Source organism: Phodopus roborovskii, unplaced genomic scaffold, assembly GCF_943737965.1.
Source record: "Phodopus roborovskii unplaced genomic scaffold, PHOROB, whole genome shotgun sequence".
In the NCBI taxonomy this organism is placed as follows: domain Eukaryota; kingdom Metazoa; phylum Chordata; class Mammalia; order Rodentia; family Cricetidae; genus Phodopus; species Phodopus roborovskii.
The window spans coordinates 886981-908979 of NW_026126586.1; the positions used below are offsets into that span (position 1 = coordinate 886981).

Consider the following 21999-nt stretch of genomic DNA (forward strand, 5'->3'; position numbering starts at 1 on the left):
GGAGTGTGTGTGCAAATGAGGAGTGAGGAGTGTGTGTGCAGGGGTGTGCAAGGAAGGAGTGGAGGAGTGTGTGTGCAAATGAGGAGTGGAGGAGTGTGTGCAAACGAGTAGTGAGGAGTGTGTGTGCAGGGGTGTGCAAGGAAGGAGTGGAGGAGTGTGTGTGCAAATGAGGAGTGGAGGTGTGTGTGCAAACGAGGAGAGAGTAGTGTGTGTGCAAACAAGGAGTGAGGAGTATGTGTCTAAATGAGGAGAGAGGAGTGTGTGCAAACGAGGACAGAGGAGTGTGTGTGCAGAGAGTGTGCAAACGAGGAGTGAGGAGTGTGTGCAGGGTGTGTGCAAACAAGGAGTGGAGGAGTGTTTGTTTGGGGTGTGTGCAAGCTGCAGCTGGCCTAGCCCTTTGCTTCCTTGCTTTCTCCCCTCCTTCTAAGTCCCGGACCTGGATCCCTTTTTTTTTTTTTTTTCAGATCCATCAACCCTATCTTAAAAGATAGGACATTTACACAGTGTTTTGGGGAGACCAGATAAAGGGGGGGGGAATTTGAGATGAGAAAAGAGTTTTCAGTTTTTTTGTAAAGGTCCTGAATAATATTGGGATCTAGGGTGTCATTAGGCAGACATCTGGATTGATTATTGGTGGAGTATGAAAAACAAATTTGATGGCAAAAATACAAAAGTTTAGGGCCCTTCAAGACCTGTGTCCAGTGGAGAGACTGGGAGTTTTCTAAGAGGCATCCCAAGAAGAAATGAGAGAGTATGGAAGACTCTGTTCCTATGGATGACAGAAAAGGAAAATGTCACTATAGCCTTCAGACAAGGGTGTCCCCAGAACACAGCGAGGACTGAAGGAAGACACAAACCATTCAGTGAGTGATCATGGGGGTCAGGGCTTAGCCTCGCTGGGCCCAAGGGGAGACGAGGTGCCTGGTACCACAGAGCACAGAAGGTGAGATGAAAAACGGAGCCATAGGAAAGGGGGAGGTCTCATCTACTGGAAAGGGTCACAAGACCCAGGAAGGCCTAAAGGAACTGTGGAATTCATGGAGACCAGAAGGCCAGGAAGAATACAGACAGCTCCAAGAAGAGAGGAAGAAAGGTGTATAAAGGCCAGGTTGGGCCTAAAGAAACTGCAGGGCTGCAGCTCCAGGGGTTCGGATGGGGGCTGGAACGAGTTCAGGTGAAATGGGTCAGTTGCAGCCCTAAAGGCCATTTCAGCGGGGTAGGCTGTCTGAAGGGGAACTTGACCAAATTCCTGCTGGTGGATAGAGTGGCGAGCCATCAGTGAGTGGAAGGTGTGTCTGCAAAAGAGGCACTGGAGGAGAGGGATAGGGTCCCAGTGAGGCTCAGATACCAGGAGAGCCTGTCCAAGTCACTGAAGCAGTGTGTCATAGCTCTGAGGGGCAAAGTATCCTGGCAGTTGAGATCCAAGGAATACCACAGTCACACCACACAGCAAACCTCACACAAGCAATTTATTGGGGAAAACACAGGGAAGTTGCTGCCCCTGCTTGAGACAGTAGCAGCAGAGAACCAAGTGGAAGGCGGGCTTTATGTAGGGTTTCCTGGGGGTGGAGTTTACAGATAGGGATTGGTGGGCCAAGCTCTGGGATTGGTGTGATTTTCAGCTCAAGGATTGGTACGATTTCCAACCCCAGAATTGAGTTCAGGCATTCTACCTTAAAACAGGTCACATACATGAACTTTCAGATACATGTGCCCTCATGTATGGGTGCCCTCTGAACTCTTTGCCATCCTGCTACAAACAGGTTGAGGTTTACTGTGTTGGCATTCCTGAAATTTACATCTGGAATGCAAAAGACACAAGAGAGATTATAAAAACACTGATCCCCTATCAAAACTGGAAAGAGACACTGAAAAATCATTTAAAAAATAATACCAGGTATTATGTTCTCATAATCCCAATACTCAGGAGGCTGAAGTAGGTTAGAACCTATGGGGTTGCAAACTAAGCAGTGCCAAACACAAAAACAAAAGCCTACAAGGTAAGAATCTTGAGCCAAAACATAAAGAGCAACATGTTTGCCCTTGAGGGTGAGAGGTCTAAGCTTGCCCCATTTTACAAATAGATCTGAGTTTCATTTTTTTTTTTTTAAGAGCAAACAAACTGGGTTTTTTTGTTTGTTTGTTTGTTTGTTTTTTCTTTTTTCCCCCAATAAAGGGCCATTAATCAGCAACACCCCTGACAGCAGGGACAGGGAAAGAGCACATGTGAGGCCTGGGCTAGCCCCCATACTATCTCAAGGTGGTAACCCAAATAGGACAGTTCCTGTAACCCCCCGAAACATGCCTGGACTTAGCCATGGATGTCCAAAGATGAAAAACGAGAACCTCAGCCTATCAAAAATGTACTAATATAACTGTTGCCTCCTTAACCAGCTAGGTTTGTGATGACTTAGCTGTCCCTGGAATTCCCCTAGGTTAAAAGGTTCCTGGGTGTCTCTCTCACAGTTGCCATTTTGTACAAATGGTTGAGCCCACATGCTGGTTGTTTCTGCAGAATCAACACTCTTTGTTTATGTTTACTATCTGAGTCTGGGGTTTTCTTCAGTGTTTCTTGGACCCTTACAAGGGCACTGGTTTGTAAGGTCCAGGACAGTGTCACCCAAAGCATTTCAGCTAATGTCACAGGAAGGCTAGGATTCAGATAGATTGCTGGTAGACAGACTAAGAGGGAGGAGGCACAAATGCACAATAAAGGTTGCAAACTCAAACTTTTATCCTTACACTCCTGACTGGAAACTAAGGCCTAAAGGCTGGCAGGCTTTTCTTGCACAAGTAGGGCCACTCTGGCCCTGCACATGGACCTGCCCAACAAGGTGAAGACCTGATCAGGACACTCAGGACACATTTATCCCTAAGGTGTAAGCCTATCACGATCACTTGTTGTCATTCAAACTGGCAACACTAAACTGGGGGATAACAACACTTAAAATGCCAACCATTTAAGGAAAGAATGTATCTGAGGCTCCCAAGCACCCCCTCTGCTATGCAGATGAGCATTCTCTGTGTGTTTCCATACTCCTAACTTTTCTTCACATGTGTCTCCATACTCCTAATGACCACCTTTCTTCACTGACTGACTCTGTTTGTTCTGTCTGAGGTTCTCCCTGATCCTACTTATGCTCAGGATTTTTCTACATTTTACTGCTATAACAGGAAGAGAAATCAAACCTCATTAAGTAGTAACTTCTACCAACTCCACATAGAAAGAGCAACTGCCCAAAGGCCCAACTCACAAAACTGCAATATATGATAAGATATGTTCAGCAACCAAGCTATAAAATGGCATATTACACAGCAGTAGATATCTGGGGCAGGGCATAGATTCTACCCTTTGTCTTAGTCTGTGAGCTGTAACCTTTTCACAGAAAATAGCTTTCAAAATCTCATTTTCAGTTCTTTTGGGGACTAACAAACTCCTGGGAGACCAGTACAAACACTTCTAAAATTCAACAAAAATCATTCCACTGTCTAGTCTTCTTGGTTCTAGCCATGTACAAATTTAAGCACACTGACCTGAAGGTTGTTCTCGATGCCCTTGGTTGTTCGTGATGTTACAATTCCATCTAGGCAAATGGCCCTGTTCTAGTAATCATCACAATTATATTGCCTTCTTTGTCCAGGTTCTAGTGGTCAACCCATCTTGTCTTGCTAAGAAGAATACTTTTGTCCTCTTGAGGGCTCTAAATGCGGTATGCCAATGTAACTACTAATTATGTCTGTGCTGGGATTCCTCACAACCACAACAGGTACATGGTAGAAGCTATGTTTTCCAATAAAAATGTATTCTTATGGTTCATATAATGCACAGATGAGCACAGTACCTTCTGCTCTGAACTTTGTTAGATACTAGCTATAAACCCATCTCTCAGTAATCAAACTGGGGAAGCAATATACATGCTGCACATTTAAATTTTAAACTTTGAGACTAATTTGACTAACTGAAACTCCATTTTTCTACATTCTTATATTGAACTCCAAGTCTAAAATACCTACATGGTATAATAAAATATTCTAGAAATTTCCCACAGCATCATATTAAATAACTGGGTATAAAAACTCACCCAGACAGTCTTATGCATGAACATATTGCCAGAAGAAAGGAAGGTAATGAAATAGAAAGACACTGAAAACTTGAAGACATTGATTAAAGAACCTGAAAAAGACACAAATCAAGGAAATCACATTCCCTGTGCATAACTCTGGAGAATCAACACTGTGAAGTGTCCATTTTTGAAATGCAAGAATGTAGATCCAACACAATCACTATGGACAGCCCAATGGCATTCTTCAAAGAGAGAGCAAAGCCAACCCTAAAAATTAAATAGAAACATGAAAGTGCTAAAAAATGTTAAGGTAATTATGAATAACAAATGTCCAGTGATGATGGAATGCTGCAGGCATTACTCCACCAAGTTTAATGCTGTATTGAAAAACCATAACATGCAAAGCAATATGGTGCTGCCATGAAAAGAGACACAAAGTAGGTTGGAACAAAATAGAGTCAAGAAATGAAACGAAATATGTGGATGGAGAGGGAAGGGAGGGAGACAAAGGGAGAAGAGGATGAAAGGAAGAGAAGAAGGGGAGGAAGAGGAGAAAAAGGGGGAAGAGAAGGGAGAATAAGAAAATTATGCTAACAATAAAGCTTGCCTACTTACACAAGTTAGTTTTAGAATATATGCATGTGTTTTATGAACAATATCACAGCAAAAGGTTAATTTCATACATAGAAATAAAAAATGCTATAGGAGAAAATGTGCTAAGTAGAAGGCTAACTGGGCCAACATATGGGAAACTGAGCAGCCACCCAGGTGGGCATCAGGAGTAATACTGGGAGTAAGTGGATGCTTCATCCAGAACGGCATGCCCATCAGTGGCAGGGGCTGTGAGTCAGTGGATGTTCTACCCAGGTGGGCATGCTCATCAGTGGCAGGGGCTGTGAGTCAGTGGATGTTCTACCCAGGTGGGCATGCTCATCAGTGGCAGCGGCTGTGAGTCAGTCAGCAGATGTTGTAAAATGATGACAATCTGAACAAAAATGAAGTTCACATTTCTTTCTTACAGGATAGTTTATATTCTTGGTATTTCAGTGAGAAAGCACCACTTTGTGCATCCAGGTGACTGGAAATCAGCATCTGGCTGCTGGGAAGGTATGAGATCCATCAGAAATTTCCTAAGCACCCTGAAAAGAGGCATCATCTCCAATTTAGCACAGAACAAGGGAGTTTATGCGGAAGGACTTGTGAGTGACTCTATGTAATGGCTTCTATGTAATGTTTTTTTTATTTACTAATTTATAATCTTGAGTGGGTGACTGAACTCCTAATCTAATGTGAACTTAATTTGGTAATTTAGGTTAATATCCTCCCCTCCAAAAATATGTATTGAAGTCCATTTCCTAGTACTGATTAGATAACCAAATTTGGAGATAGGGTATTTAGAAATATAATCAAATTAAAGGAAGTTCTCAAGACAGGACATAATACGAAATGACTAGGGTACTCATGGAAAGCCAAGCCTTGGGTGACATGCCAACCTTTCAACAGCTAGATATCTAGACCGGCATGGTGGAAAGATAGAATGACTTCAACAAGTTGTACTGGGACGCAAATATCTGTACCATGGATTATGAACATACATATGATAAATAAATAAGCAAATACATAAGTTTAATTAATACAATAAATTTAAAAGGGGGGATTGGGGTATAGGTACTCATATTGAGTAAACCCTGTACAAGGATGAGGGTAGATCTAAAGGTAGTGCTTCCTCCAGTCAACCAATGCTAAACATTACCACAGAATCACCAAAGCGGTTAACATGAAAAATAAAAAGTCTCAGAGGCAGATATTGGGGTTCAAGCTGAGTTTCAAATAATCAAAACAGCCAAGCCAGCTGTAATGGCAATATTGTCTCCATCAATCATCAGAGGAAAAAGCTCTGAATTCCTGTCTCATCCTCCTTAGATTCCTTTCTCCACCCAGCAATAATTCTCCCTAGTGCTGGGATTAAAGGTGTATGATCCCAAATGCTGGAATCAAAGGTATAGACCTTAAAATCAGAGATATCTGCCTGTCTCCTGAGTTCTGGAATTAAAGGTATATGTTACCAATGCCTAGCTTCTACAGTTCATTAGTATAGCTGGCTTTGCTTTCTGATACTTCAAGCAATCTTTATTAAATCATAAATAATATATCAGCACAAGAGCAGGTAGACATAAAGAATGGACATTTCTTGTAGACATCAGAAAGACCCAAGCTTTTAGACAACTGATTCTTGGACTTGTAAGTTCATGATCTATGAAGTAATGAACTTGTCCTCCTTAAAAATCTCAGTTTTCAGTACTCAGTAGAATGGAATCCAGAACACATAGATATACTAAGAAAGTTAGATTAAAAAAAAGTTAGAAAATTAGATTTTGATAAGGTTGCAATACACAATTTTAATTTCTTTCTTAAATCTTTGTTCTAAGATTTTTTTTCTTATTACCATGCTTTTCCTTTCCCCAGAGAAGGCAAGTGATATTATTGGACCTATGTAAGGTAGCATTTTTAGAGAGAAGATACATTTTGAGGAACATACAAAAGCTGGAATTAGCAGTTGCAATCAGGATAGCTTTCTGTAATATATACAAAACAATGTCTTTGAAGTATAACAAAGTAGCTAGAATAGGGCAAAATATCTAAGGCTGAACTTAGTTCAGCTTATTGTCCTTAGGTTGAGGAATTTGTTCTCGCTTATTACATACTAAACTGGTTGCACAGCCTCTTGGAAAGACTGAAGATAGAAGCAGTCTTTCTATATGTCTCAGTAGAACTGGACAGAAGCTACTATCCAGGTTGACCTTGCATCAAGTATAGAGGACACACCCAATTTCTTTTTCCGAAAATGGGAACACATTTCCAAAAATGTGTTCTTCTGGAGTCTTCACTATTTTTGAGTGAGGGATGGTGCATAAACCAATTATTTTACCACTGGAAGGGCAGAAGGTGGTAAAGAATAAACACTGAGTGCTTTTGACCAGTGACATCATGAAGAAGGAAAGAAAATGGCACAAACTTTATAGGGCTAAAAGGCAGAGGGCAGAGAGGTAGTAGCACCAGCCACAAAACTCAGTTATAAATGCCCAGTGGGGCATCTGATCAGTCATGAGCCAATTGGTCAAAAGCTGCCAACAGCTGCCAGGAATGAAGCACTTCTAGTGCTTATAAAGTCGAGCATGCTCCTGGAAGGAGAAAAGAAAGAACCTTCATGTCAGGAGCATGTTTTTAAAACTCTGGCTTGCCCCTCCACCCTCTGGTAGGGTCCCCTGAACTGCAGTGGACAGACTCTTCCTGCCACTGAATCCCCCATAGGGACCTGGAGGCAGAACAATGCATCTGCCATCAGCCACCATTTTTGACTTGCCCCTCCACCCTCCAGTGAAAGAGATGAGTAACTGGGGCATCTTCCAGACCACCTCTCTCTTTGAGTCCACTGACCTGCAGCAGACAGACACTTCCTCCAATGCAAACAGTAACAGACCAAGGATGCCAGTCTACACTACTATACCCAGCAAAACTCTCCATCACTATAGATTGAAAAAACAAGATATTCAATGAAAAACCAGACTACACAATACATATCCACAAGGGCAGCCCTAAAGAAAGTTATGGAAGGAAAATCCCAACCCAGTGAAGTTAGCTACACACACAAAAACATGGGCAATAGATAATCCCACTTTACCAGTAGCAAAAAGAAAAAGCAGGGTAAATCTACACACAAAACCACCACTACCAACAAATTCAAAACAAACAAGAATTAACAATCAATGGTTCTTAATTTCCCTCAATATTAGTGGTCTTAACTCACCTATAAAAAGACCCAGGCTAACAAAATGGGTGCACAGACAGAACCCATCCTTCTGTTGCATACAAGAAACACACATCAACTTCAAAGACACTACTTCAGAGGAAAGGTTTGGAAAAAGATTTTCCAATCAAATGATTCCAAGTACCAAGCAGGGATAGCTATCCTAATATCTAACAAATTAGACTTCAAACTTCAAACAAAAATCAACCAAAAGAGATGAAGAAGATTTTGTCATATTCATCACAGGAAAAATCCATCAGGATGAAGTCTCAGTTCTGAACATTTATGCCCCAAATAAAATGGCACCCACATTCATTAAAGAAATATTACTAAAATTCAAAGCTCACATAAAACTTCACACACTCATAGTGGGAGACTTCAGCACCCCACTCTCAACACCAGACAGGACCACAGACAGAAATTTAACAAAGAAACAAAGGAACTAACAGAAGTTATGACTCAATTGGGTTCAACAGACATGTGTAGGACATTCCATCCAAACACAAAAGAAAAAAAACCTTCTTTAGTCCACATGGAACCTTCTCTAAAATCAACCACATACTCTGAGACATAGCAAATGTCAACAGGTACAAAAACCTTGCAATAACTCCCTGTATCTGATCAGCCCACCATGCTTTAAAGTTAGAATTCAACAAAAACACACATTGCAGAAACCCTTCAAACTAATTGATATTGAACAATGTACAATGGCACCATTCCTGGGTCAAAAAAAGAAATAAAGGAAGAAATGAAAGACTTCCTAGAATTCAATGAGAATGAAGACACAACATACCCAAACTTATGGGACACTTTGAAAGAAGTACTAAGTGGCCACATGAAGAAACTAGAGAATAGTCACATTAGAGAATTAACAGCACAACTGAAAGCTCTAGAACAAAAAGCAGCAAACTCACCCTGGAGGACAACTGGAAATAATCAAATTGACGGCTGAAATCAATAAAGTAGAAACAAAGAAAACAATACAAAGAATCCAAAGAGTTGGATCTTTTGAGAAAATCAACAAGATAGACAAACCAAACTAACCAAAAAGCAGAGAGAGAACAGGCAAGTTAACAAAATCACAAAATGATAAGAGGGACATAACAACAGACACTGAGGAAATCCAGAGGATTATACTTTGAAAACCTCTACTCCACAAAATTCGAAAATTCAAAGGAAATAGACAATTTTCTGGATACATATCACTCACTAAAATTAAATAAAAAACACATATGCAATTTAAACAGACCTATAACCTGAATGAAATAGCAGCAGTCATCATAAGTCTCCCAGCAAAAAACAAAAAAAGCCCAGGGTCAGAAGACATCTACCAGAAATTCAAAGAACAGCTAATACCAATACTCCTGAAATTTTTCCACACAATATAAGCAAAAGGTTCATTGCCAAACTCTTTTTATGAGGCTATAATTACCATGGTTCTCAAGCCACACAAAGACACAACTAAGAAAAAGAGCTACAGACCAATATCCCTAATGAACATTTATGGAAAAATACTCAATAAAATACTGGCAAATCAAATCCAAGAACACATCAGAGAAATCATCCACCATGACCAAGTAGGCTTCATCCCAGAGATGCAGGGATGGTTCAACACACAAAAATCCATCAATGTGATCCACCATATAAACAAACTGAAAAAGAAAAGCCACATGATCATCTCACTAAATGATGAAAAAGCATTGACAAAATCCAATACCTCTTCATGATAAAGGTCTTGGAGAGATCAGGGATAACAGGAACATACCTAAATATAAAAAAAGCAATACACAGTAAACAAAAGGAGATCAAGAGAATACAAATTGGAAAGAAAGAAGTCAAACTCTCACTATTTGATGATATGATAGTTTACATAAGTGAGGAGAAAATGGAAAGATATTAACCCACACATTTACAAAACATCTGATTTTTGATAAAGTAGCTAAAATTATACAGGGGAAGATCTCCAAAATATACAAAGAACTCAAGAAGCTAGTCACCAAAACACCAATTAATTCAATTAAAAATTGGGGTAGAAAACTAAATAGAGAATTCTCAATAGAAGAATCTAAAATGGCTGAAAGACACTTTAAGAACGTTCTCAACGTCCTTAGCCATCAGGGAAATGCAAATCAAAAACAACTCCTACTCCTGTCAGAATGGCTAAAACCAAAAACACCAATGATAGTTTTTGCTGGAGAGGATGTAGAGAAAGGGGAACACTCCTCCAATACTGGTGGGAGTGCAAACTTGTACAGTCACTTTGGAAATCAGTATGTCAGTTCCTCAGGAAAATGGGTCTACCACAAGATCTAGCAATTCCTCTCTTAGGCATATGCAACAAAGATATCTGTTCAACTATGTTCATAGCAGCATTATTTGCAATATCCAGAACCTGGAAGTAACCTAGATGCCCCTCAACTGAAGAATGAATAAAGAAAATGTGGCCAAAAACAACAACAACAAAAACAAAAATAATGGAATCTTGAAATTTACAGGCAAATGGCTGGAGGTCACAAAAAGATGATCTTGGTATGTACTCACACATATATGGATTTAAGACATAGAGCAAAGGATCATCAGCCTACAATCCACACTGCCAGAAAAGCTAGGAAACAAGGAGCACCCTGAGAGAGACATACATGGCCCCTCACAAAAGGGGAAAGGAACAAGATCTCATGGGCAAATTGGGAGCATGGGGTTGGGGAGAGGGAGTTAGGAGAAACAGAAGGGGAGAAGAGGAAGGGAGTAGATAACATGAGGGAACCATGAGGGAACATAATAGAGGGAACCATTATAGGTTTAAAGAGAAATCTGGCACTAGGGAAATGTCCAGAGATCTACATGGATGACCCCAACTAACGATCTAAGCAAGGAGAGGCTACCTTAAATGCCCTTCCCTGATGAGATTGATTGCTATGCTATCCTAGACCCTTCATCCAGTAGGTAACAGAAGCAGAAGCAGACACCCATAGCTGAACACTTAGCTGAACTCCTGGAATCCAGTTGCAGAGAGGAAGAAGTGATGAGCAAAGGGTTCAAGACCAGGCTGGAGAAACCCACAGAAACAGCTGACCTGAACAAGCAGGAACTCATGACCCAGACTGACAGCAGGGAAACCCGCATTAGACCTACCAGATCCCCTGAGAGTGGGTCTCAGTTAGGAGGCCTGGGCGATCTATGGGACCACTGACAATGGAACCAGGATGTATCCCTAGTGCATGAAAGGACTTTAGAAGCCCATTCCCCATTGAAGGGTACTCCCTTAGCCTAGAGACACAGAGGAGGGCTTAGGCCCTAACCCAAATAACTTGATAGATTTTGATGATCCCTCATGGATGGCCTCACTCTCCCTGGGGAAGGGATGGGGGATAGGATGGGGGGCCAGTGGGGGACCATGAGAAGATGGGAGGGAACTGGGATTGATATGTAAAATAAAAAATATTAAATAAAAAATAATAATCTGAAATGCAGATGTATCTTTATGTATCCATCATCTCCCTAATAATAAATTGCCTTTTCTTTCTACAGCCATAAATTAAGGTACTACCAGCTGACAAATGTTCCTCAAGATGCAGGGTCTAAGCTCTGGGGATGGGACAATCACTAGTGCACATACTTCAGAGTCCCAGCAGCATGCACAGACAGATGTTCATATAAAGGCCTTTGGTGCAGCACAGTGTAGATGGCAATCCCAATTACGTATAGCTGGATCAATTAGTTGCTCAGAATATCAAACAATCCCCTGGGTTGATTGCTTAGAGAGAACTGGCACCATGAATGATTTCCACTTTCATGAGTCTGAGGCTACTTAAGAAAATGGGTTCAGGAAATTCTAGATATTTTAGATAGTGCCCCTACAATGTGCTTCTCACTTTAGACCTACACCATCTCCAAAGCCTCTATCCTCGGATCTTCCCCTAGGTTATGCTCCTTTGCCCAAGTCTTTCTCAGTAGATACATGCTGGAAATTTTGAAAAAACATAGAAAGAAAGACTATAAATGGATGTGGAGTGACCTACACAAGACACCATCCTGAAGGATGAGTCTGTAGTCAGCAAGTATTTTGCACAAAGAGCATCTTTACCCCTTTGTTCCACAGGATGGCAGCTTTATCAGTCCTCTGCCAGTCTGAAGCCTCAGTGACTTACCCATGCTCTTTTATCTCAGGCTTTTTTCATTCACTGTGGTATAATTACACAGAGCTAGAATCCTTTCATTTGATCATATTTGCTATTTAGGCATTCTCCATTGTCATTGAAAAAAAACACAATGGTCTGAGCTATGGTTCTAGTGACAAAGAACCGGGGCATCTTGTCCTAGAGGGCTGCTCTCCAAAAGGTCACGATGACTGTGTGTCCTAAAGCCACATGATCAGCGAATGCCCTCCCAAGGACGAGTGTCTTCTAAAGGTGGGTGAATTTTCTGTTTTGTTTTTTCCTGGCATTGACTTCAGTACCCTCAAATAGTGAGGACTGGAGGCCACAGGGCTGCTTATGCTCCTCAGTGCATGTACTGCCTCCCAGAAGAAAGACCTACTACGTACAGACGCTGACAGTGACGGGTCCAGAGGCTGTGAGGAAGAGTATCCTCACACAGTCATCCCCACTGAGCGCACATTCCTGCTGCCTCCTCCACCGCTTATAGATTAGGGCCTCACTTAATTGCCTCATTAAGTCTTAATCACCTCTTTAATGCCTTAAAACTCAATCCCATTAAGGGTTATTGTTTCACTACATGATTGTTTTTGTCAGGACAGTTCTGTCCATAGCACTGGGGAAAAGAGAAAGGGGGAAGAAGAGGGAAGATAGTTTCACCTTAAGGAACTTTTTCCTAGAAATTCTGTAAGTCAGTCCTTTCCATGTGTCACTGTCCCAAATCTATGTTTATCTGATTACAAAAAAAGGCTAGAAATATATTCTCTAACTTGATTTCTAAGCACTCAGCTGAAGCTAATGAGCATCAGTCAGTAAGATGGAATGATGGCCTCTTCTCACCCTGCACTTAGCATTCTTCCCATGTGTAACCTTTCAGAGCCCATAAGCTAACAACATCTGCTCTCACATGGGATGTCAGCACCGTATGTGCCATGCCCAGCGCCAGGTCCTCTTTCATGGAGAAGAGCCTCACAGCCCAGGACCAGAAGAAAACATTTGGCTTTTTTAGTCACAGCAAACTGATTCTATTCTGAACCATTTGTCTTTACAGTTCTAGACAGTAGTGAGAAAGACCCTGTGCGGAGAGAGCAGGATTAAACAAATGTATATGCTGATGTTCCTTCAATTAATTTCCATTTCTGACAGGAAACCATGGGAATTCTGCTTCAATTGACTGAGATCGACATGCAATTCTTAAAAGTATGAAGTTTGGAAGACCATCCCTGAATAAAACCTATTTCCAAGTGACTGCTATGCATGGGCACACTTTTAAAATGATTATAAAGTAGTAACGGTAGAATTTGTTCTAACTTGTTAAAATAACATGTTTATGTTAAGCAGTATTTGCTCATACACAAAAATAACACAGTTTTAATTTCCATATAGTTACATCTGATCTATGCTGTAAATGATGGAAACAGGGCTATCATCCATGATAATGTGAGATTTCTCCCAAACACTGCATTATAGTTCAGCCAGAATGTTCATGGAGTTGCAAGTGAACTGAAACATGGAGACCCCTGACCCTCTCCAGTAGGTGCCAAAGCAAGACAACTCACCGTTCTTCTTATAGAACATAATTTCTCCTTTGAACTCTATTTTCTCCTCCAGGGATTTTTCTATCTGAAGCATCAGTTGCTCGTTGGTCTCCACACCAAACAAAAACTTGCAACTGCAGCTCTTCTGCATGACTTCAGTTCGTGCAAACCCAGCCAGCTCACAGAAGCCATCGGAACAGTAGACTATGGGGAACCCCTTTGCCACCTGGGCATTGGCCAGGATGAAGTTGCTATCTGGAGAAAACAAGGAGAAGACATTCAGCCACTTAAAGCTCTTCTTTAAGCCACAATTTCAGGCATCTGTTCAGCTCCTGGTGCTAAAGATTGCACTCCCCGCATTGCCTTGAAAGAGAGCTCCAGACTTGGCTGGGCAGTGGGACCAGTGCTGGCCAGGCTCTGACTTGGCTCATGTGCCCACCAGACTACCCCAATCTACTCATGTCTGAAGGTGGGTCCTTCCATGAGCTGCCTGAGCAAGTTGACCTCTGAACCCATTTTGTTGGACTGTAGGATTTCATCCTGGGTCATGAGTCTAGGGAACATGACTCCAGGTTGTAGCAGGAGGAACTTTCAGAGATGAACTTTGAAGGATGGACAACACATTTATAGGAAAAAGTAATACATGCTAGAGCTTGGCTTTAAGACAAGGCATTTCTCATACTTGCCAGTTAATTACTAGGATTTAAAGTGAAGTGTAATGTCTATAGAAGAATTTATTCATTCACATAGGAAACAAATGTTGTATACTGACAATAAGTATCTGAAGAGGAGGCTTTAAACATAATAAAATTGAAACTAAAAAGAATTACGGAGAAGAGGTTAAATGAAAAAGATTCATTATGATATACTATTACATGGAACTGTTATCTCAATACATACATATATAAACATATGCCAAATATGAATGTTTTATATAGTTTTATATATATGTGTGTGTGTGTGTGTGTGTGTGTGTGCATATATACACACTTACATATACACCCAGACATACATATGTTAATAAAGCATCTGGAATCTGTGATTGTCTCTAGAGAAAGTAGCATTGGGCATAGAGGGTTATACATGGTTTTTACCATATAACTCTAACTCTACTGTACATTGGAAATATACAAATATATATATATATATATATATATATTTATATACATATATATATATAAATATATATATATATATATATTCTACTTTGAAACAGCATGTTTCAAAGAGGTTTGAAGCAAGCAGCTTTCTACCATGCTAATAGAAAGGAGGTTCTGTGACAACTTCCTGGTGGCCAGTGGGATAAATGTGAAACATAAGTCCATTATATACCCATCTCCTCCTAAGTATCTGTAGTTTACTTCCCAAACTATCCACTCTCAGATTTGCTTCAAGCAGTCCTAGTCTAAGAGGGCTATTCATAGTGATAGCATTTCTATCTTGCCTTGGCTTCCTTGGTTCATCCATTTCCCTGTCAGTCTCTACCTTTCAGAGCCAGGACTGAATAACAAAAATTGTAGACTTTGAATCACATGCTCTTTGGAAGCCATTGGAATGAATTAGATCATCCCACACTGAGAATTCTCTCACATTTCACACTATCATTTATTGACTATTAAATGGTAGATGGATAGTGTCCAAGATGTGACACTGTCCTTGGGGTAGCATGTTTCTGGCTGTGTAGTTCTAACTCAGTCTAGAGGAAGGAACTCACATAATCACCAAAGCCAAACACTTCACTTCACTCTCTGACCTTAGTATGCTCTCCACCTCATTTTAAAATTTGATTGATTGTTTAGAAAACATAAAAGCAGAACTTGACATAGTTGTCAAACATCCTGAATAACAATAATGTATGAGTTTTTTTTAAGATGCTACAAGTGCATGGTTATAAATATTAACTTAATGCCAGGCTAAGCCCTAAATAGTGGTACATAGTTAACAATTACCTCTAGAGTTGAGAATGTAAACAACCCAGGCATTGAAAGTGGTTAGCTTGGAATAAGACAAAAACAGATAAAGATGCCATGGGAGAGGCACTGGCAGGGAACAGAAACCTGTGACCAGTGGGTGAAAGGGTAAAGAGAAATGGAGCTAGAGAATAGAAACCATCCCTTCTCTTAAAGCCAAGTTTACCTGTAGCTTTGCTGTCTTTGACTGGCCAAATTTTCTCCATCTTTCTACTTTCTTATCTTCTAGGAGCTTATGGTTTAGATGATTCTCATATATGACATGTATATACTTTTTTACAGCATGAACCCTTTATCTAGAATATTATACTCACTCATGATTATTACTAGACCACATTTCTTCTTAGTCACCTTAATTTATGCTTTCTCTTTACTGTGTCTTGCAACTTCTGTCTTTGCAACTTTTAAAAATTGGGAAACATATCTCATATTGTACAATATTTTTTTAAAAAGTTAACAGCTCTTAATTTTTGTTAACTATAAAAATCCTGCCTATCCAAATAAAGAATTTAAATAGACCTATAACCCCTAATGAAATCGAAGCAGTCATCAAAAGTCTCCCAATCAAAAGAAGTCTAGGGCCACATGGTTTCAGTGCAGAATTGTACCAGAAATTCAAGGAACAGCTCATACCAATACTCTTCAAAGTGTTCCATACAAAAGAAGCAGAAGGGTCATTGCCAAACTCTGTTTACAAGGCTACCATTAGCCTGGAACCGAAACCACACAAAGACAGTTAAGAAAGAAAACTTCAGACCAGTATCCCTCATGAGCATGGCAAATCAAATCCAAGAACATATCAGAGAAATTATTCACCATGACAAAGTAGGAATGGTTCAACATATGAAAATCCATTAATGTAATCCACCATATAAACAAACTGAAAAAGAAAACTACATGATCATCTCACCAGATGATGAAACAGCCTTTGACAAAATCTAACACACCTTCATGATAAAGGTATTGGAGAGATCAGTAAAAACAGGAACATATGTAAACATAATAAAAGCAATATATAGCAAACCAACAGCCAACATCAAACTAAATGGAGAGAAACTCAATGTCAATCCTCTAAAATTTTGGACACTCTCTCCATATCTCTTCAATATTGTACTTGAGGTACTAGCTATAGCAATAAGACAACAAAGGAGATCAAGGGGATACAGATTGTAAAGGAAGAAGTCAAACTATCATTATTTGCAGATGATATGATAGTTTACATAAGTGACCTGAAAAACTCTACCAGAAAACTCCTACAGCTTATAAACACCTTCAGCAAAATGGCAGGATACAAGATTAACTCCAAAAAAAAAATCAGTAGCCCTAATATATGCAGACAATAAAGGAGCTGAGAAAGAAATCAGAGAAACATCACATTTTACAATAGCCACAAATAACATAAAATATCTTGGTGTAACATTTACCAAACAAGTGACAGACCTATATAGTAAGAACTTTGAGTCTTTATAGAAAGAAATTAAAGAAGATACCAGAAAATGGAAAGATCTCCCATGCTCTTGGAAATGGCAATCTTGGAAAAAGCAATCTACAGATTCAAAATCCCAACACAATTCTTCACAGACCTTGAAAAAACAATCCTCAACTTTATATGGAAAAATAGAAGACCCAGGATAGCCAAAACAAAAGTACACTAAAGGAGCTTCCAAGGATGAGCAAAGGGGTCAAGACCAGGCTTGACAAACCCATAGAATCAGCTGACTTGAACAAGGGGGAACTCATGTACCCCAATCTGATAGCTAGGAAACTAGCATAGGACCCACCAGATTCCCTGAATGTGGTGTTAGTTGGGAGGGCTTGGCAGTCTATTGGGACTCAGGTAGTGGATCAGTATTTATCTCCAGTATATGAATGGATTTTGGGAGCCCATTCCACATAGAGGGATACTTTCTCTGCCTAGACACATGGGGGAGGCCCTAGTGTCTGTCCGAAATGATACCACAGGCTTTGAAAACTCCCCATGGAAGGCCTCACCCTCCTTGGAGAGCAGAAAGGGAATGCGCTGGGATTTGGTGGGAGTGGTAGGGGAGGATGGGAGGGTGAGGGAACTGGGATCAACATGTAGAAAGACCTTGTTTCAAATTTAAATTTAAAAAGGGGGGAAACAAAGAAAAAGAAAGTAGAATTCAAAGTTGTTTCCAAAAAAAAAAAAAAAAAATCCTATCTATACTTTGTGTTAGGTTTCCTTTTTCCCTGAAATGAGAATCCCATAACCTTAATGATAGTAATCCTAATTTTCATCTTCTACTTTCTTATTATTCATTATCCCTTATGCAACATTATTCACATTTCCTTTCTGTTCCTTGATAAAACACTTTGACCAAAATAAGTTTGGAGAGGAATTTGTTTACTTGGCTTACACTTCCAGATCATAAGCTGTCATTGAGGTATATGAAGGCAGAGATTGAGGCAGAAACCATGGAAGTCCATAACTTGCTGACTGACCTTAGCTAGGGATGGTGCTGCCTTAAGTGGGCTGCCCTTCCTCAAGACTGGCCCCCATAGGCTACTCTAATAAAGGAAGTTCCTTATTTAGAATTCTGCTTTCAGATAGATGAATCTGGGCTGTCATGGTGGCAGCTGAAGAAAACTAGGACAAACATATCATCCTTTTCCTCATTTTTAAGGTATATGCAATATTATCATCAATATGCTCTTCATTATCTCTTATTGGCATGTTCTTTAAATTAATTCCCCCAGCAGCTTTGCAATTGTTTGCAAATATAAGAAAAGAACAGTGCTTTAGGGTTCTAATTAGCTGAAAAGATGAAGTATTACCACGCCATTGGATCTGTGTATTTCAATTAAAGATTATAGTGTGTTTGAGTAGCTAATTCTTCCTGCAAACATGCCACAAGTAAATGAATAAAATTGGCCTTCTCTGTTTATATTTAGCACTTGTTCTCAGAATATAATTGTATTTCAATTCCAAAGAGAAAGTCGTGGCTGACTGTGCTTTGAAAAGCTTAGTTTACTGGCCACATGAATGGTCCTTCTGCTTGAAAAGTGTCATTCCTTCACCCTACTGTCTACTCAGGAACATATGCTTTCTAAATACCAATCCCGGAATTCCCAAAGAAGAAACATAGCATTTACTTTAGAATTAGGTAAAACAAAGCCAGGGCTGTAGCGATTAGGAACTCATCACTGCCATACCACTATGTGCCCATGTGCTTGGGTTATTTAACCTTTCAAGGGATCAATTATGCACATGTGATATGCATCTGAATGGCACTGTGTTTTTCTCTGCTGACTTTAGGTCATCGCTTTTGTGTGTTTCTCGTTTGAAATTGACAGTAAATCAAGCAACACATTTACATTTGCTGGAATAAAAAATGGAAGGCAGAGAAGGCAAGCACCACATAGACTTATCATAGATCACCTTAACTCTTGTTAAGCAACTCTTGTAGTTGCTCAACTTTAACATACTAAAATTAGTTATGGTAAACTTCCATTTCCCAACTAAGACCCAAGACTAAAGATTGGAATTAAACACGTGTGGCATGTTGTTTTACAATATCATATACTTTTTTAACTGAAAAGAAGCAGTTTTCTCTCCACCAGCTGCAATGAGTAATCATTTGTCTTTTTCCATTTTTTGTGGTGGTGGTGTGTGTGTTTCCCATATTTCCATGTGTATGGCTGTATACGGACAAGTGTGTACACACATGTGGAGACCTGAAATCGATGTTGGCTGCCGTCCCCCAGTGTCTTTCACCTTATTGATTGAGACGAGTTCTCACAGGTTGCTGATATGGCTAATGTTTCTAGACAACCTTCTCTAGGAATCCTTTGGCTCCGACTTCAGAGGCTGGGATTGCAGGCTAGTTGACACAGTCAGGAAGCACTTACAGAGTTTGCAGGGGTTCAGAGTCCCACACACTCTTTCTCAGACTTGAGCAAACAGTGTTGCTGAACATCTCCCCAGACTGAAAGGAGTAAACTGCTGAAAACATTTGCTCTTTCAGTTTCTGAGCCCAAAGCCACTTTTTTGTAGACATCATTTATTGGTGACATCATCTAAATCAGCCTGAATCTCTCAGCTGCCTCTTTTATCTCCTCCAAAAAGTCAGTATTTCAAAACTATGGCAGCTACTTGCTTCCTTTGCCCCCAAATACTTTGCATTGATGAACTAGAGTCTCATAGGAAGAAGACAAATATAGTTGCTATTCAAACGAGCTGGTTTAAAATCTCATTTGCTTCTCTTGTGTGACATAGTACTTCTAAAGTATTCCTATTGAAAAACACCTTGTGGCAAAAGCGAGGAAGTGTATGTTCCAAGGAACCTACAATCTTAGCCTTAAGCTCAATACTGTTTTGCAATCTTATGTTAAAAGTTCATCAGAATTTTGTACTTGACTCTTTAATATATTCATGCTCATTCAAATGTTTTTAACTTCATTTTCACATGTCTCTGCTTATGTTTAAGGTCAACTGAAACTTCAGGAAGAAGAGGTATTAGTTTGCTTCATATATCTTTCCAAATATTTTTTGGCTTAACACAGCCTAACCCAGTCCGGAGAATTATAAGTCTGGGTAGAATAAAGCATGTTCAAGGAGTTTCAGCAGCTCCATCAAACTTTCTTTATAGCTTCAAATGTTTAAAGATAATAACAGCAGCACTTAATGCCATTATTACTCAAGGGCACACCACAGAGCCAGTGAAAGCACCAGTCCTTGTAGATGCTGATGTCCGTGAAGGGCAAACTGTACATCCTTAATGCTTTCTGCCTGTAAGTCCAGGCTTTCATGCTCCATACTTCTAGCTCTGAAGCATGTCTTTGGTACTGGCTCTCTTTTAAGCTAAACCTTGTGTCTAATCTTCAAGCACTTATATAAACAAACATAACCTGCGGAGGAAGAAGAAGGGCAGGTTCAAACCCTTCAGCCCTGGTTTTTCTGTAAAGGCCAAGAAGCAAACATAGATATTGACCTTTCTTTCCTGATTGCCCACGTGTTTCATGAGTTATCTCTGTACAGCAGCTTTGATGCTTTACACTGACTGCCATCCTCACAGGGTCCAAGTTCACCTTGAAAAGAAACCTCTGGGCCTATCTGTGAGAGTTTTCTAGATTAGGTTACACGAGGTGGGAAGGCCTAAAACTAATTTTAAAAAGAATATAGCTAAACAGCATTTGTTTAGCTTCCAGGCTAGAGATGTGACCATCTCACATGTCTTCCCTGCTGTAACAGAATTCCTTTGCAAAAAAAAAAAAAAAAAAAAAAAAGAATTCCTTTGCAATTAAGTCATGCCTTCTTTAGTTGCTTTGGTCAAGTATTTTGTCACAGCAAAAAGGAAAGTAATTGCCACAGTAGTTCAGTCGGTAACACTCTCATGTAGCATGCAGAAAACCCCTGGATCAAACTTCAGTGCTACATAAAACTGGGCATCATGACGCATACCTTTCATTTTACTACTCAGGGGGTCAAAGCAACAGATCAGAAGTTTGAAGTGATTCTTAGCTACCAGTTAGTTGGAGGTCAGCCTTGGCTACACAAGACTGTCTCAAGGAAGAAAAACAATAAACATAAAAAATAATTAATTTGCCTTATATAAGAGTGCAACCAAGGCAGCTTGTGTACCGCTCAATCCCCATCATTACACAGTGACATTGAAAGTAATTATCTTTGGAGACCACTTAATTGCTGGAGGTAGAATTCTAATACCTATGACATTAGAAAATCACAATCATCTTCGCACTTTGCGTTGATTTCAGGGGATTGAGTGCAGACTTTCCAAGGATGATGGCATATGTATTGGATTAATGATATTGGTTTTAAGTCAGTTTTCAGGAAATCCGTCCTATGTTTAAATTTAGAGGTTATTTACATTTGAGAGCTTTTCTAGTATTAGTTTTAAAAAGCGGGTGAGAAATTTGTAACAGGGTATTCTCACAGTCCTGACACTTTATTTCATGTTTCCCAATACAATGTTGCTGGCTTCCCTTGTTCATGTATAATTTGATTTTTAAAAGTAATATTACTGCAGATAGACCAATATTAGAAGAAAACTCTGTAGCACTAAATCTCACAGCTACACTTTGAGTGCTGAAGTGGCGTGGGAAGCAGTAATTGTATTTATTTATGAGAATGCATTGTTCCCTTCTTTCCAACAAACAGACATATAGACAGACACAAAAATGCCCTCAATAAGCCAAGGGAGCCCTGGACAGCACACTCCAGCACACTCCGCTGACACCTCCAAGAAATCCAGAATCTAGAATTTTGTAATTATTTATTATCTGCATTGAAACAAAATAAAATCTAACATGCATAAGATATTTGAGACGCTCCTTCAGAATAACACCCAAACCAGCTGCAGGAACCCAGTACTGGGGCTGGCAGCGAGATGGACAGTGGGTAAAGGCACTTGGCACACACCTGATGACTTGAGTTTGGTTCCCTGGGATCCACATAAAAGTAAAAGGAGACAACTGATTTCACAG

At 39.9% G+C, this 21999-nt stretch overlaps 1 protein-coding gene across 1 annotated transcript in view; it reads right to left on the reverse strand.

The window, feature by feature from the left end:
* The window catches only part of Kcnh8 (potassium voltage-gated channel subfamily H member 8), a 373064-nt gene that overhangs the window by 233123 nt on the left and 117942 nt on the right, over window positions 1-21999 (reverse strand). Inside the window, exon 2 of the mRNA XM_051204195.1 lies at window positions 13586-13819. Coding sequence (XP_051060152.1) covers window positions 13586-13819 — 234 coding nt within the window. The remainder of the gene's footprint in view (window positions 1-13585; window positions 13820-21999) is intronic.